The following is a 15152-nucleotide window of genomic DNA, read 5'->3' on the forward strand; positions in this document are numbered from 1 at the left end:
TTAAATAAGACGGGACGGCGTTGAAGGGCGTTATGGGCTGAGGTGGCATGGGCACCACCCGACACCATGCAGCCTAAGAACAAAAATATGTATAACTTATACCATAAGAATGAATATTTTGTTCTCTTTAAAATAAGTATGGTATTGCTAAATTTTTTGTTAATATAAAAAGATTAATATCTTACGTGATTATCGATACTTATGTTATGTTCTCCGCTACACTACGTGAGCTCCCCTCTAGTATACACATTCAAAAACATTAGATTATTGCAATAACAATTTTAATATCTTATGGTTTTTTTTCTTCTTCTGATGTAAGTCACAATTTTATAACGGACATGTTGAATGTTCACTTTCAAGTTTCCAACAACGTTTAAATTAAAAAGGTCATATTATATGGGAAAGCGTATATGAAACGTAGATGTAATAAACAAGTGTTTGTAAGTTGGTGGATTAGGCCCAACGTAAATCTGAATATCGTGTTAAACATATAACCCTGAATATGATAAAAGTTTTTACGGAATTTTGTTTTATCTTTTATATTAATACTCTTACAAAAAAAATAATAACAGGAATGCACATAAAATAACTAATCTGTATCTATACTATATAATAAAATAAACCAATTTTGGGACACTTGTCATCATATTAGGCAATGTATCTTATAAATAATTATTATTTAGTTTAATCTATTCTAATTAAATATAGATAACCATCCTATTAAATATTATTTAATTTAATCTGTTAATGATAATTATTATTTAGTTTAATTTTAATTTAATTTCTTTTAGAAAAAAAATTCATAATTAGTTTATTAACCAAACACATTCTTTATTAAAATATCTATCGATAAATTTTAACTTCGTTTGATGAAAAGAATTTGAACTGAAGTTGGCTTAAAATTCATAATTAGTTTATTAACCAAACATATTTTTTATTAAAATATCTAACGATAAATTTTAAACTTCTTTTGATGAAAAGAAATAGAATTAAAGTTCGCTTCCGTTTTTTTTTCTTTTGAAAAAATTAAAGTAAATTGTCATTTTAGTCTTTAAGGTTTGTCCAAATTTGCCATTTTAGTCCAAATTATTTTTCCCCTCTGGGTCCTCGACTTTTCCCTTTTGTTGCCATTTTGATCAATTTGTCTAACTCAATCCAAAAACCCCACTTTTAACTAGGGGTGTTTTGGGGATTAATTTTAAAAATGTTTTTACTTGCAGGTTTGATCAATTCTTTTAAAATGGGGTTTTTGGATGGAGTTGGGCAACATAATCAAAATGACAACAAAAGAGAAAAGTCAGGGACCAAGAGAGGAAAAAAACTATTTGGTGTAAAATGTCAAATTTGGACAAACCTCGATAACTAAAATGGCAATTTACTCAAAAAATTAGCTACATCTACCAAGTAAATTAAAGAAACTAGAGCATACTGATAAAAATTAATTGCCATATATATGACCTAAACTAATTAAAATAAATTACTATCTCATGAAGTTCATCATTTTTTTTTCTGTCCGGTATTTTTTCGCTTATGATAAGTGGGATGGCTTGATGATATAATCTATTTAAATAATTTAAACTGCAATATAAATTATATAACTAAATCTATCTATCAATCTATATATACACACACACATATAATAAAGTAAACCAATTTAAGACACATGACAATCATCAAGACTATCTAGAATTCTATTTTCCCATCTAAAACATAATCGTTGGCTCTGTTGTTATTAGCTTGAATAATGGTCCTGTTTTTTACAAATAATTAATTAGTGTGTCAAATATGATAAAATTACTATTTTAGCAATTTATCCATTTTTTTTAAATTAGAATGTTATAGAACTGTTTGTGCATTAAAACATACTTTGGCCGGCTTTTGATCTATTTGACCTGTTTTGTTTTTTAAAATGTCCCATCTACAAGCGTTGGAGGTCAATTCACTCGAATCAACCCAATCAACTAAAGTGATTGGGTCTAGATTGCCACTTTACTCATTGCTTAGCTGTATAATATTACAAGCACATTTTACAATATTTTTTTAAGTCAGGCTCTATCAAACATATCATATTTACTGGTGGAAACTAGCGCAACTGGAGCCTTGGCTGGAGGGATGTCGGATGGGGCTGCTCTATTGTTTGTTGCCCCTGCCATCGCATTTGCGAGACAGTGGCAACTAAGAGAGTATATATAACAACAATCATCGAAAGTCAAAACAGTTTCTCTTATGCTTCTATATATTTTTATAAATAGCAAATATGACGATGTTTCATTCTTTTAATGTCGTGTATCCACCATTGCCATGCATCTAATCATGAACCTTATATATACAAGGGCGGGCTCAAGTGTTAAGGGAAAATGTTATGGCGTTTGAAGGGTGGAAACAACTGAATTTGGATCATATATGAGGAAAAGCATAGCAGAAGCAAGAGACAGAGGAAAAGAAATGCTTGGTAGAACTTACTTTTTCTAAACCTAATTTCGAATTTCATTTCTTGATTTGTAACTTTTCTGGGCATATACTTATGTAATCCTCACTTTGATTTCTTTTTTTCTTGCAGAAACTATATTTATTATAGGCTTATAGTTTTGTGGTGTTTATCAGCACTTAAATTGAATGGATTTATGTTTTATTGTATTATTTCAGTTTATTTACAGTATTATTTGGAACTTGGAAGGATGATTGATTTTAGGCAAATAATGAATATTATTACTGTACTGATACTCTTAACAGTAAACTTCACATAAAATGATAAAACTTTAGATTGCACGTTTTAAAGTTTGGTTTCATTTTAGACAATTAAACCTTTAAAGTATTTTTATTGGTTAAACCGCGTGTACACGTGGGGTTTAACCTAGTTTTTAACTATAAAACTTAATACGTATTTCTCTAAAAATTTCTATGGTGGATCAACCCGTGAACCCGACATGTCGACCGCACATAAACCCGTTTAGCTAAACATGTTTGTGGGTTTAATGCTAAACTAACCCGAACCCGTTTAGACTAGATTCAACCCTCCTAATTTCATATTAGGCACGTGTAAGAAATTCACACAATCTGGAGTATAGTAATTATAAAAATATTTATTAACCAATATATGGATGGCATCTAAAGCACATTCTAGGTTCGAGAATCAAAGACAAAGTGATTGTAGTTTTGATATCATAATGCATAATTATAATCATATACCAATCAATAGTTAAATCCAAAGGGGGACAAGCATATCCATTCGGATGATCTTTTATCTATATGTGATGATCAGATATGAAATTTGGGGCCAAACTTTGCTTCTATAAAGCATGCCCTTAAAATCTTCATATCTCAATTCCCATGCTACTTTTTATGAATTATATATATCATGTTGGGTCAAAACAACCTTCCATAAAATATAAATCTTTATATAACAAATCAAGAAGTGACATTATTTTCTGGAATGGCCCCTTGTTTGGTAACTAGCAAAGTAGCAATATTTAGGAAAAACTAATATCACATTGAACCAGAGTCGTCGTACTAGTTTGATTATTCAACTCGTGTAGTTGATTGTATTGCTTTTGATAATGTCATAACTATAAATATATGATGATAAATATGGGGTCATAATAATAACACACCCCAAAATCTTACTTTCACACCCTGTATATGGGTCGAATAACGTTATACGACCCATATAGAATAATCTGACATGACAAATATTGGGTCGTACAATGTTATACGGCTCGTCTAGATAGAGAAAATATTAGGTCGTATAACATTCTATACGTGTCGTATAACATTATATAAGGTTTGGATCATATAACATTATATGGGCCGTATAACATTCTATACAGTTCGTATAATGTTATACGACCCGTATATATGGAGACAAAAAAACACTCTCTTGACATTTCTTTTGTGCAACAAACATGTATACGGCCAGTATAACTCTATACGGACCGTATACATGTAATGTAGGGTGTGAAAAAATTTTTTTAGGGATGTGAGAATAGTGGAAGTCTAAATATAACAAGTGCAAACATTATAAAAAACTGCCAATTTTTTTTTAAATGACTTTTTTGATATATATTTAGTCAAAATGGGTGTTTTTTACCCTGAAAATAGCCCTAGATGTAAGTAAGCATAAAATTTCAAGTACATACAGATGTGACAGAACAGAACAATATATCAGCACAGTCCAGTTGTGTTACACCTAATGCATATGCATGCAGGACAATGGGCTTGCAGACTAATAGCTGTCATGGGTGGTACAAAATGCTTTACCAGTTGTACATCTGATCTATCTATTTTAAAAGAAACTTACCTATTAAGTAGCACAGTCAGCCGCCACATTTTCTGATCCACAAGTCAATGGCACACATACTGGGCCTTTCCTCAATTTATAATCTCTAGAAAATTGGTGTACAGTTTCTTGAATTCCACCAAAAGCAACTAGAAATTCAGCAGCATCACTTTGACACAAGATTTTCTTCACTACAGTCTCCAATGCAATTTTCCTGTTCAAAGTTATATATTACATTGTATGAGTGAATTATAATTATCAGAGCAAAGCACACAGATGGTTCCGTGGTTTACCTAAATTTTAAATTTGGTTTTATCTTTTCAAAAGTACACGGATGGTCCCTGTATTTGCACTTTGTTACAAATTTAGTGCTCAGCCAACAAATTTAAAGGATTCAGCAGGTCCAAGTGATAGACTAAATGCATTACATGCAAACCACAGGGAACATCCAAGTGACTTCTGTCAAAGTTGGTGACTAAATGCATTACAAAGTGCAAACCACAAGGACCATTTGTGTAACTTTTAGAAAGCTAGGGACCTTATCCAAAATTTTGGTAAACCACAGGGACCATCCGTGTACTTTATTCTAATTATTATGAATCAGTGAATTTAGTTATAGGTGTGAATTTCTGACACGACCCGAAAACACAATACAAACCTAACACGAAATTCGCGGGTTTGAGTTTAGTCTAAACGAGTTCGGGTCAGTTTCAAGTTGAACCCACGAACCCGTTTAGCTAAACGGAACTGGCCGGGTTCGAGTCAACCCAGTCAAGTTGGCGCGTTGATCCGTTTAACCCATGTATATTATAATTTGTTTTTTTTACCATATGAATTATGTCATAAATTAAATTGGGTGTGTAAGATAAATTAACATAAGATTTTATAATTTAAATGTAATTGTATTATATACATTTGTGTTTTTTTGTACTAAAGTTTAAGTTTTAATATATTAATTGGGGAAAAAAAATAAAAAGTAGAAAAATTCGGGTTGAACGAGTCGTGTTCAATTCAACCCGTGAATAATCTGGTCGCGTTAGGGTTCATATGTGTGACACGATTTTCGGGTTTGTCTAAAATTTCCAGGTTCGGCTTTGAACCCGCCAACTCGCGAACACGACCCGTTTAGCACCCCTAAATATAATTAGGTATATCATTTATGTGAATTTTATTGGACCTGAAGTTTTGGGCCTTGAGAATTAAACGGTGGACTTTTTTGAGCTCGGAGTGAACTTGGTCCATAGTGTGCCCATTGGGCTTTTCTTGGGCCAGTGCAAAAGGGAGGTTGAGGATGCAATTAGCTTGAATCTCTGTTAACTCTTCATCAATAACAGCTTCCTCGATCCGCAAGTCATGGATCAGTTGTTGAATAGCCTTCTCGGTGGCGGCTGCATGGGTCAACGACGAGGCTAAGGTGGGTGAGGACCGGGTTAGTGAGCTAAGAAGGCCCAAAATGGAAGATGGGCGCCAGTCACCGAGCCAAGAGAGTGTGGCTAGTTCAAGAGGTGGTGTAGAACTGGGTGCAAGAAGTTTGGCGACGTCTTTGGGTCGAGTTGGGTTCGAGGCCCGTGAGTATTGGGTTTGGAACCGTTTTACTTGCTTATCGATTTGGTCTTCGAGGACCTTGAGTTGCTTTTCTAGACGGGCTGATCTGTGATAAGTTTCTTGTCTCCATGGTGTATAACTTCTCCAACTGGACCTTTCACCTGATCAATATCACACCATAACATATTTCAACTGAATTGAGCATGTAAAAAATACACAATAGATTAGGCCTAATTACTGTAGAATATGATGCATCAATCATTAGACTAAATCTCCAATGAAAGAATTTTTTCTCATAGCATTAGCCCTAAATTCTGTAAAACATGCAGTGATCTTAGCTGGAATTCTCCTACCATAGTTCTAACCAAGAAGTGAGATTAAAATCTCCAAAAACTTAAGACAGAAGTGTTACATCTCATTATTAATTTCTAGAATTCTCCTGCCATAATTTCATATTAGTATCGAGATTAATTCTCCAAGGAAAGACAAAACACCTAATCAAAATCGCACTATAACATATTTCAACTGAAATAAACATGTAAAAAATGCAAAATACATGTAACCAATTATATAAAGAACATAACCTGTTCTTTCCTAATCAAGCAATCCTGTTAGACCTAATTTCTGTATAATATTGTTGAAATGTTAAAAACATTTAGTGCATTTTTATACTCGTTCTTTTATATTTGTTGTTTACTTGTTCTTTTATATCTTGTCGTTTTATTTCATGTCGTGGACTGCTGGAACTGTATGGGCGCTATGGGCTGATTGTACAGGGTTAACGTCTGGGCCAGAACAAGGCCCGACGCATCCTCCAAGTAATAATGGGCTGATCATTGGCTGCTGAATAGAAATTATGGGCTGCTGGATAGAAAGCTAGTTAAAGGCTTGCATGGTATGGACTGCTAAATACTTGTGGACTTCATGGGCTTATAGCTGATTATTGGGCTCAGTCTTGGAGCTTTATAAAAGGGCTGGAGCTTTTACCATTCACGACTGAGACAAGATATTTTTCTCTTGAGTTTGTTCTCTCGTTTCTCTCTAGAATTAGGGTTTTTTTTTCAGTTTTGGTTCATATTGAATCGAGACATAGTTGTGAGCTTCCTATTATCTTTGAAGATTATCTAGTTGATAATCGTTCAGTTCGAGAGTTGAGAGTTCTGTGAGTGATATTATCTCTTATATTTGGTGTAATCTTTGTATTAAGTAACTCTTTGGGTTCAATAATAGTTTGGGTTGGGTCTCTGAGTTGTTTCTGGTAGATTACATCTTTGATACTGTAAAATTGACAAATATGCATTGATCAATACTGGAACTGTGACTTAAATCTCTAACAAAAGGAATATTTCATTTGAACATGTAACAGAAGCAGAAAACATGCAATATATCAAAGCATGAATATAATTTGTTCTTCCACTCAAATAACCTAGTATTAATACAGTTTTGCCCTAATTTCTCTAAAAACATGCAGTTATCACAATCACTAATCATTCAATCTGTATACCTAATTTCTGTAAAAACATTCAGTCATCATAATATCGCCTAAATCTGTAAATTACTAGTTCAACAATGCGAATCTGTAATCTAATATTACAAGTTCATCATATTCACTAATCATTTAACCTACACAATCCTTCAGTTATTGACAAACATCAAACGAAAACGTTCAAAACGTAAAACGAAATCGTTGAATTCAATATGTATACCTAATTTCTGTAAAAACATGCTGTCATCATAATATCACCTAAATCTGTAAATTACAAGTTCAACAATAAGAATCTGTAATATTACAAACTCATCATAATAATTAATCATTTAACCTAAACAATCATTTTCAGTAGTAAACAAACATCAATCAAAAACGTTCAAAACGTAAAACGGAATCGTAACCGTTGAATCATTCTGTATACAGTATACCTAATGCAATCATTATATGACATGAATCTGTAAATTACAAGTTCAACAATGAGAATTTGTAACCTAATATTACCAGTTCCTAATAATAACTAATCATTTAACTTAAACAATCCTTTTCAGTAGTAAACAAACATCAATCGAAAACGTTCAAAACGTAAAACGGAATCGTAATCGTTGAATCATTCTGTATACCTAATTCAATCATTATTTGACGTGAATCTGTATATTACAAGTTCAACAATGAGAATCGGTAACCTAATATCACAAGTTCATCATAATCACTAACAATTAAACCTAAACAGGCATTTTCAGTTGTAAACAAACATCAATCAAAAACGTTCAAAACGTAAAACGGAATCGTAACCGCTGAATTCAATCTGTATACCTAATTTAGGCGAATCCTGCTGGTGAATCGCGAGGCATCGAATGCGTCTCATCGGCATCTCTTCAGATTCATCTTGATCGTCTAATCTCGCTTTTCCTCGATCATCTCGGTTCGATACGCAGGGTTTCCTGACAAAAATTATAATTAGAATATCATTCAATTTAGCGGTAATCACACGCTCGTAATGATGACTAATACTAAAACGAAGATCGTAAAGACTGAAAGAGGAATGAAGTTACGATCGGTATGAAGCCTTCTTCGTGTCTTTTAGTTTCTTCTCCGGCATTGTTGGTGTATTTTCGCGCCAAAATTTTGTTTACAATTTCTTGAGTTGTTTTTTGAGACTGTTTTATGATGGTGTTGACTGTGAGTTTTGATTGTGTGACGCATAACAGAAAGAAAGCACAAACTTTGAAATCCATTATAAACCAAGCTAGTTCGACTCGGATTTGAAATCGGGTTGAAAATCGAACTCAAGCTCGGCTTGATTTTAAACCGAGCTGGTTTGGCTTAGCCTGGTTTGGCTCGATTCTCAAAAAAGAAAATTAATATATGGCTCTAAAAAATTAGTAGTCTAAAATGTTATTGAATAATTTGAAAAAACATAGTTAAAATAAGTTCAACCTAATATATTACAAGTTAAAATCAAGTTAAACAACACAAAATAAATTTTAGAGTTAAATGTCATTTTGGTCCCTGTGTTTTGAGCCATTTTGTCAGTTTAGTCCAAATGTTTAAAACGTTGCCATTTTAGTCCAAATCGTTTCAAGCGTTACCATTTTAGTCCACTGTCTTAACTCCGTCAATTTTTTTTGTTAGCTAGAAGGGTAATTCGATCATTTTATGTGGTCGAATTGCCCTTCTAATTACATATAAAATGACTGAAATGCCCGTCTAGTTAACAGAAAAAGGGATGAAGTTAACCCAGTGGACTAAAATGGCAATGTTTGAAACTATTTGGACAAAAATGGCAACGTTTCAAACCTTTGGACTAAACTGGCAAAATGACACAAACCACAGGGACTAAAATCACATTTAACTCTAATCTTTAAATTTCAACGAAATACAATATTAGTTCATTAGTATGTTAATCAATCTTCAAATATGACATAGATATTAAATTACATTCCTAATTCCTAATTCCTAAATAAATGTAAATAATAATAAGATTTTTGTAATATACTATAATGTATATAAAAATAAAATACATTACAAGTAAAATAATTCGAGATAAGCCGAGCCGAGCTACCAGCGAGCCAATCCGGCTCGTTACGAACCGAGCCGATGCGAGCTAGGCTCAATTTCTAACCGAGTCGAGCCGGCTCGGCACAGTTTCAAACCGAGCCATATCGAGCGAGCTTTTTCCGAGCTAAATCCGAGCAAGCTCCGAGCCGCGAGATTTTTGGACAAACTTAGAAATATTAATGTTAGTTATAATTATTTAACAGTTATATTAAACCCTCATTTGTATGGTAAAATTAAAAACTAGAAAACTAAATAAACAGGTAAATTAACGGCATTCGCAATTCACATGTTTTGTAATAAGAAAATGAACCAGGAGAAAGTGTAACAATATCGGTAAAATTATTCAAAATCAAGTCCGAGGCTTGTTGGATTCGAGAGTCAAGCAAACCGCTCATGACATTTGTCAACTAGTTAAAACGTTTTCGAATATATTTTATGAACCGGCAACTTTAACTAAGATAAAAGTTATAACTGTTTGAAGTTGACTAATTTTCTTGTCCTCTAAGACCACCCGTAATGGGGCGTGATTTAAAAAAAAAATTGAAAAAAAAAAAACGCCCCAAAACGCCCCTCCCCCCACTACACCCGGCGTTAGCCGGCGTTATTTTTCAAAAAAAGCATGTGGGCGTTTTAATTAAAACGCTGAATTGCTTATGAACAAATGAGACCCACCAATCAATTAACCCACATGCTCTGACACACCACATGCTGAATTGCTTTCGTGTGCTTTTTTTTTTCATTAAAAATAATATGGAGGTTATTGGAATAATGGCTCACTACACCACTTTATGCTATAATGTCTCATGCTGACTGGGATGACACGTGTCGGATAATGCCCCATGGTGGGGGCATTATATTTCTTCACCACTACACATGGTCTAACAGGGACGGAGCATTCCTCAAAACCATCACTTGGCATCAATCAAGCTATGCCACCTCATCTTCTTGAACCACGGGTTCAACCTTTCAAGTGATAATATAGGGGTGATAGGCTAATAACAGTGTTTCATGCCACCGCTTGATCACTTAGCTCCATCACGGTAGTGCCCTGTCCCCCTAAATTGGTGCATATAAAATCTACTAACTTTTGAATTAGTTTCATGTCATAGTGTTATGAACTGAGACTACGTGGGGTGAGTTAACTAAAAAGTGCAAAAGTTATTGTCACGTCACTGTCAGATAGACAGCAAGACCTTAACTAAACTATTGGCCCCGGCCTTTACTTTGGTTGCATTTAACTAATAAAGTTGGTGATATGGCATGCGCTTAACGCCCAACACGCACGTATCAAGTTGAGTGTAACATAATTTATTTTATACAGCAAAACAAGATCGCTTTGTTGGGTCTAGCCGTGTTTGATAAAGTTGTAACATGGTCGATTTCTAAAAAATTGTACTATATGTTCAACCAATACCCACGTAACGACGTTATGAAGAATAGTCAAATTACACTTGTACTTTATGACTAGAATACTTTAATGTTTGGCTAATGAAAAAAGGGTCCAAAACAAAAGACCTGTTATTTTAATACCTCTCATGATGAGAAGACAACCGATGATCTCAAACCATAATTATTATACAAAGATTCTATAAATGTGTAGCTAAAAAAAGAATGTAAAAGATAGTTATGCTTTAGAATTTGAAAGTCTGTTAGCAAGCCTTGTTTTGGGTGATAAAAGAAAGATGGGTGTGAAGATGTTTTCAAGGTAGAAGAGGATTTTAAAATAGATTGGTCAAATTGGGTTCCTAAAAGTAAAAAGGTAAACTTTTTTGTATGGAGAGTGATTATATATAAGCTTCCGTCGAAGGTTGAGTTATGAGGTGTTAGAGTGGGCACGTCTTGGGTGAATTGTGTTTCTTTGCCTTAGACCGTAGGCATGTCTTGGTGGCTTGTGGTTTGGCAAAAGAGGTTTGGTGGAAGATAAACAAGAGAGCGATGCAGCCTGTCATATCTCTGATGGAAACTCCAGACGTTTGTCATATCCGGTTGGGCATAGGGAACTAGCGAAGTGATGCACCTTATTTACATGGCGACGCTTTGGTTTTTGTGAAAGGCTAAAAACGAGAAGCTATATAAAGGTCGGATGAGATTATGGAGTCCATTAAAGCAAACAATTCTAAAAATTGACATATGGAGGAAATATGCCCATGTTGTTGGGAGTGGAGTAATTTTTTTTCCTTAAACATGTCTTTGCATATGTAATGTAGTTTCTTGCTAGTTTTTTTTTCTTTTTAATGAGTGTCATTCCAAAAACTAATTGAAAGCGTAATTCGTGAAATCAATACTATTTAAACAAAAAAGTTAACCAAAGTGATAGCTATCCAATGCATCAAATCCCATACTATTATAATAATACAACCAACTTGATAAAATTTAACCTAAGTCAGTTGCGTTTTACCTAATCCCATTGGTATGTTACCAAAAAAAAAAGCAAAAAAGAAAGATAAAAAATCCCGAGAGAAATTAATATTGTAAAAGTTAAAGGGCTACTAATATCCATAACGACTGAAGTGAAGTTAGCATCATAGTCTTGGGTAAAAAAGTTGTTCTCTCTACTAAGGGAGGTTACACTAAGAACAGCTTTTAATTGAGCTATCTCAAGTTAATAGTGGCCAAAAATTTGTGTTTAAGATGCAAATATACTCTTTTGGATCATCTATCATACCATACCATTACGAAATTTTCGGTATGAAAACCACCCTCTCAAGAAGTTGGTCAATTTCGAGCCAGGCATGAAGCCGGATTCATCTTCTTCACATTGGCACTCATATATATTGGTCTCTTGAACTTTAACAGAATCCCAATTATTGGCATCACCTGATTCTCCGTCTTCATGATCTTTTGACCTAAATAACCACATGGTACCAGAATTAAACTTTTAACCAAAAGGATTCTACGTTTAAGGCATATCGGATGTTCTATACATTGAACAATGTTTCGGTTCATCGCTTTGGTTCTTGATTTGTTGCCTTCCTGCTCGATAGTTGATTGTAATGTGCCGTACAAATTTAATCTGCATGCATCAAAGTTAGTAACTTAGAGCACAGTAAATCTACTTATTTGCAATAGTTAGATTTATGGATCCAGAAACACATATAACAACCTGATCGCCATCCTTAATTCCAAGTCTTTTGATATAAGCTTTATCATCAAGCAGCTTCTCGCCTTCGTAGCACAGACAAAAATGACCCCAAACATGTGACCTGGCCCACCCAATATAAAATAACGAGTTTAGCTAGAACCAAAAACATAGATAACTACCACATTGCATTAAGTAAATATCTGTACACATATCTCATCAAGTTGCTGGAGGTGTATCATAATTTAATCATAAAAACTTTAGTACCGTTGCATATTAACATGTTATGATATGTTGGCTGAGCTCTAAACCATCAAAACACACAAAAGAAGCACTCCAGTTATATGCACAACTGTCAATTTCAACAAACAATTGAAGTCCTAAATCCTAACAAGTGTAGATCTAGCATTTATGTCTTATTCTTATGCATTTTCAAGCAATTATGCACGTATTCACTCAAGGCTAATCAGCTAATCTTTGCATCTCTTAAAGCCGATCCCTACAATGCCACGTCCACTTCATCTATTTTGTCAAAAAGCCCTTTGGTAGCACGCCTAGTCCCTCATGACAGGCAAGGCACAGGGAAAACGTCTTGTTGCCATCCAGGCGATCCGGTGACCTTCAGGTAATCAGGTGAGATTCCATCCAGCTTTTGGTCGGATTCCTGCAAGATTCCGGCCAAATCCTGAAAATTCCAGCAAAATTCTACAAACTCCAGGCAAACTGATTTGAAACATTTAATAATGGCCAGGAACCAGCCTAAACTAAGCCCTAAACACGCCAAAAACCTAAAACAACGGTATGTTTATGTTATGTGCCTTGCTTATCTCCGGCCCCTCGCTTTTTGAACACCTTGTGTGCCTAGGCCCAAGGCTCACCTTTGCGCCTTGAGTGTGCCTTGCGCCATTGTCAACTATGCAATTAATCCGAAAGTAACCGAACTAAATGTATATAGCAAACTATAAATAGTCAATCTCTTACAGATTATCACATCATCCGTTTGCACATCGACAGAAAACTGAATCACAGATCCAATCCAGGTCAATGAGGTCATAAACTTACAATTTGACATGCATATACAGTCAAATAACGTCAAATCTATAAGAATTCATAGCAATTGAAGTAAAATAACTGAGATACATAGCTATATCAGTTCATTGCAGTTAATACAAAAAGTGATTAAACAGCTTAATATTACTAGTTGTGCTAAAGCTAATATGAACTAGTAACAACATCGATTTGGATCTATAACATCAATTCCACATGATTTTATAGTCAAATAACGTCAAATCTATAAGAATTCGATAACAATTGAAGTAAAATAACTGAATCATAGCTATATCAGTTCATTGCAGTTAACACAAAAAGTGATAAATATCTTACAACTTATAGTCGAGCAGTCAAGCTAAAACTAATATCAAATAATAACAACAACATTGATTCAGATCGTCAATTCATGACTATGCGTTTCACATTACAAATTCACAACTCAACCGTAACTATTAATCAAATCTCACCATGAAATAACGCATCTCTCATCCTTCGGCAACAAGTTAAAAAACTCTTCTAACGCCAGTTTAAGCTCTGCAACAGTAGCACTCATCGGAACCTCAACTCCTAAACCGTAAACCGTCAAATCAAAATCAAACGATCGAATACAAATTACACACGAATTAACGAATAACAAAACGTACCGAACGAAGAACCGTCCAGTTTGAGAACAGAGAGCTTGAGGCGAGTTTTAGGAAGCTTGTGATACTGATAGGAACAGGATAGGCCTCGAAGAATGAGTGAGTTGTGAAACAGGAGCTTTGGATTGCGGTTATCGTGAGTGATACTCGGCATTATGTGTAGCATGTGTGTGATTTGATCGGAAACCCTAGGTGTGTTTGGGTGAATTTGAAGTGGAACGAGAGTACGGAAGGTTTGGGGAGAGGGAAAGAAACAAGTGATGACCGTTGTATATGGAGGGGGGTGTTTGTTGGGAAGTGAAACTGGTAGACGAGTCGCTTTTTCACTGAAAAGTGAAACCGTTAGTTTCATTTAGAGTTAATTGCTCGGATGGTCCCTGTGGATTTACGTTTTTTCAGATTTAGTCCCCACCTTTTGAAAATAGCATGTATGCTCCCTATGGTTTGTCATTTTGTTACTCGGATAGTCCCCAAACATTTACTCTGGGGACTATCCGAGTAACAAAATGACAAACCATAGGGAGCATACCTGCTATTTTCAAACTAACTGATATCTATCTACTCAGGGACTATCCGAGTAACAAAATAACAAACCATAGGGAGCATACCTACTATTTTCAAAAGGTGGAGACTAAACGTGAAAAAACTTGAAACCACAGGGACCATCCGAGCAATTAACTCTTTCATTTATTTTCCTGAACCACAAATTTGGATCACTTCGTATCACGAGCTAAATCACCCGATTATATCCATCTCTCAGAACCTAAACCTAGGTAGCGTTTGGTATGAAAGAATGAGATGTTGAATGGAATGGACCATTGTGAGGGAATGACGAAAAGAGTGTTTGGTTGGTCGATGGAATGGAATCGTCCATTCTAAGATGCATTCCGTTCCCTCAGAATCATTCCATCCGTCCCCCCTGTTTTTTCCATTCCATTCCCTCTTTACCCTTCATTAACAACACCACAACCCACCACCGTTGCTACCACACACCACCATCACCCACCTCCGCCG

The 15152-nt window shown here is 34.7% G+C and overlaps 2 protein-coding genes across 2 annotated transcripts; both read right to left on the bottom strand.

The window, feature by feature from the left end:
• Positions 1–4111: 4111 nt before the first annotated feature.
• LOC110917969 lies at positions 4112–8500 on the bottom strand. The gene is made up of 4 exons (XM_022162388.2): positions 8363–8500; positions 8124–8251; positions 5454–5982; positions 4112–4490 (listed from the first exon to the last, which is right to left on the bottom strand). Exons 1-4 carry the CDS (start codon positions 8407–8409, stop codon positions 4301–4303), a joined length of 894 nt encoding a protein of 297 aa, XP_022018080.1. The 5' UTR covers positions 8410–8500; the 3' UTR covers positions 4112–4300.
• Positions 8501–11827: 3327 nt separating this feature from the next.
• On the bottom strand, positions 11828–14451 carry LOC110917834. Its single transcript, XM_022162274.2, has 5 exons — positions 14142–14451; positions 13965–14064; positions 12472–12571; positions 12293–12381; positions 11828–12214 (listed from the first exon to the last, which is right to left on the bottom strand). Exons 1-5 carry the CDS (start codon positions 14302–14304, stop codon positions 12028–12030), a joined length of 639 nt encoding a protein of 212 aa, XP_022017966.1. The 5' UTR covers positions 14305–14451; the 3' UTR covers positions 11828–12027.
• Positions 14452–15152: the final 701 nt, after the last annotated feature.

The sequence above is a fragment of the Helianthus annuus genome, chromosome 16, assembly GCF_002127325.2.
Source record: "Helianthus annuus cultivar XRQ/B chromosome 16, HanXRQr2.0-SUNRISE, whole genome shotgun sequence".
NCBI classification, from domain to species: domain Eukaryota; kingdom Viridiplantae; phylum Streptophyta; class Magnoliopsida; order Asterales; family Asteraceae; genus Helianthus; species Helianthus annuus.

Bases quoted from the DNA above. Each gene is read 5' to 3' on its own strand.
- LOC110917969 (XM_022162388.2), bottom strand. From the start codon at position 8,409: ATGCCGGAGAAGAAACTAAAAGACACGAAGAAGGCTTCATACCGATC. The intron at 8,252-8,362 runs GTAACTTCATTC...AATTTTTGTCAG, and splicing joins AAGAAGGCTTCATACCGATC to GAAACCCTGCGTATCGAACC. The intron at 5,983-8,123 runs GTATACAGATTG...GATATTGATCAG, and splicing joins GCAGGATTCGCCTAAATTAG to GTGAAAGGTCCAGTTGGAGA.
- LOC110917834 (XM_022162274.2), bottom strand. From the start codon at position 14,304: ATGCTACACATAATGCCGAGTATCACTCACGATAACCGCAATCCAAAG. The intron at 12,572-13,964 runs GTGAGATTTGAT...TGGGTGGGCCAG, and splicing joins GAGAGATGCGTTATTTCATG to GTCACATGTTTGGGGTCATT. The intron at 12,382-12,471 runs GTTGTTATATGT...TGATGCATGCAG, and splicing joins GAATTAAGGATGGCGATCAG to ATTAAATTTGTACGGCACAT.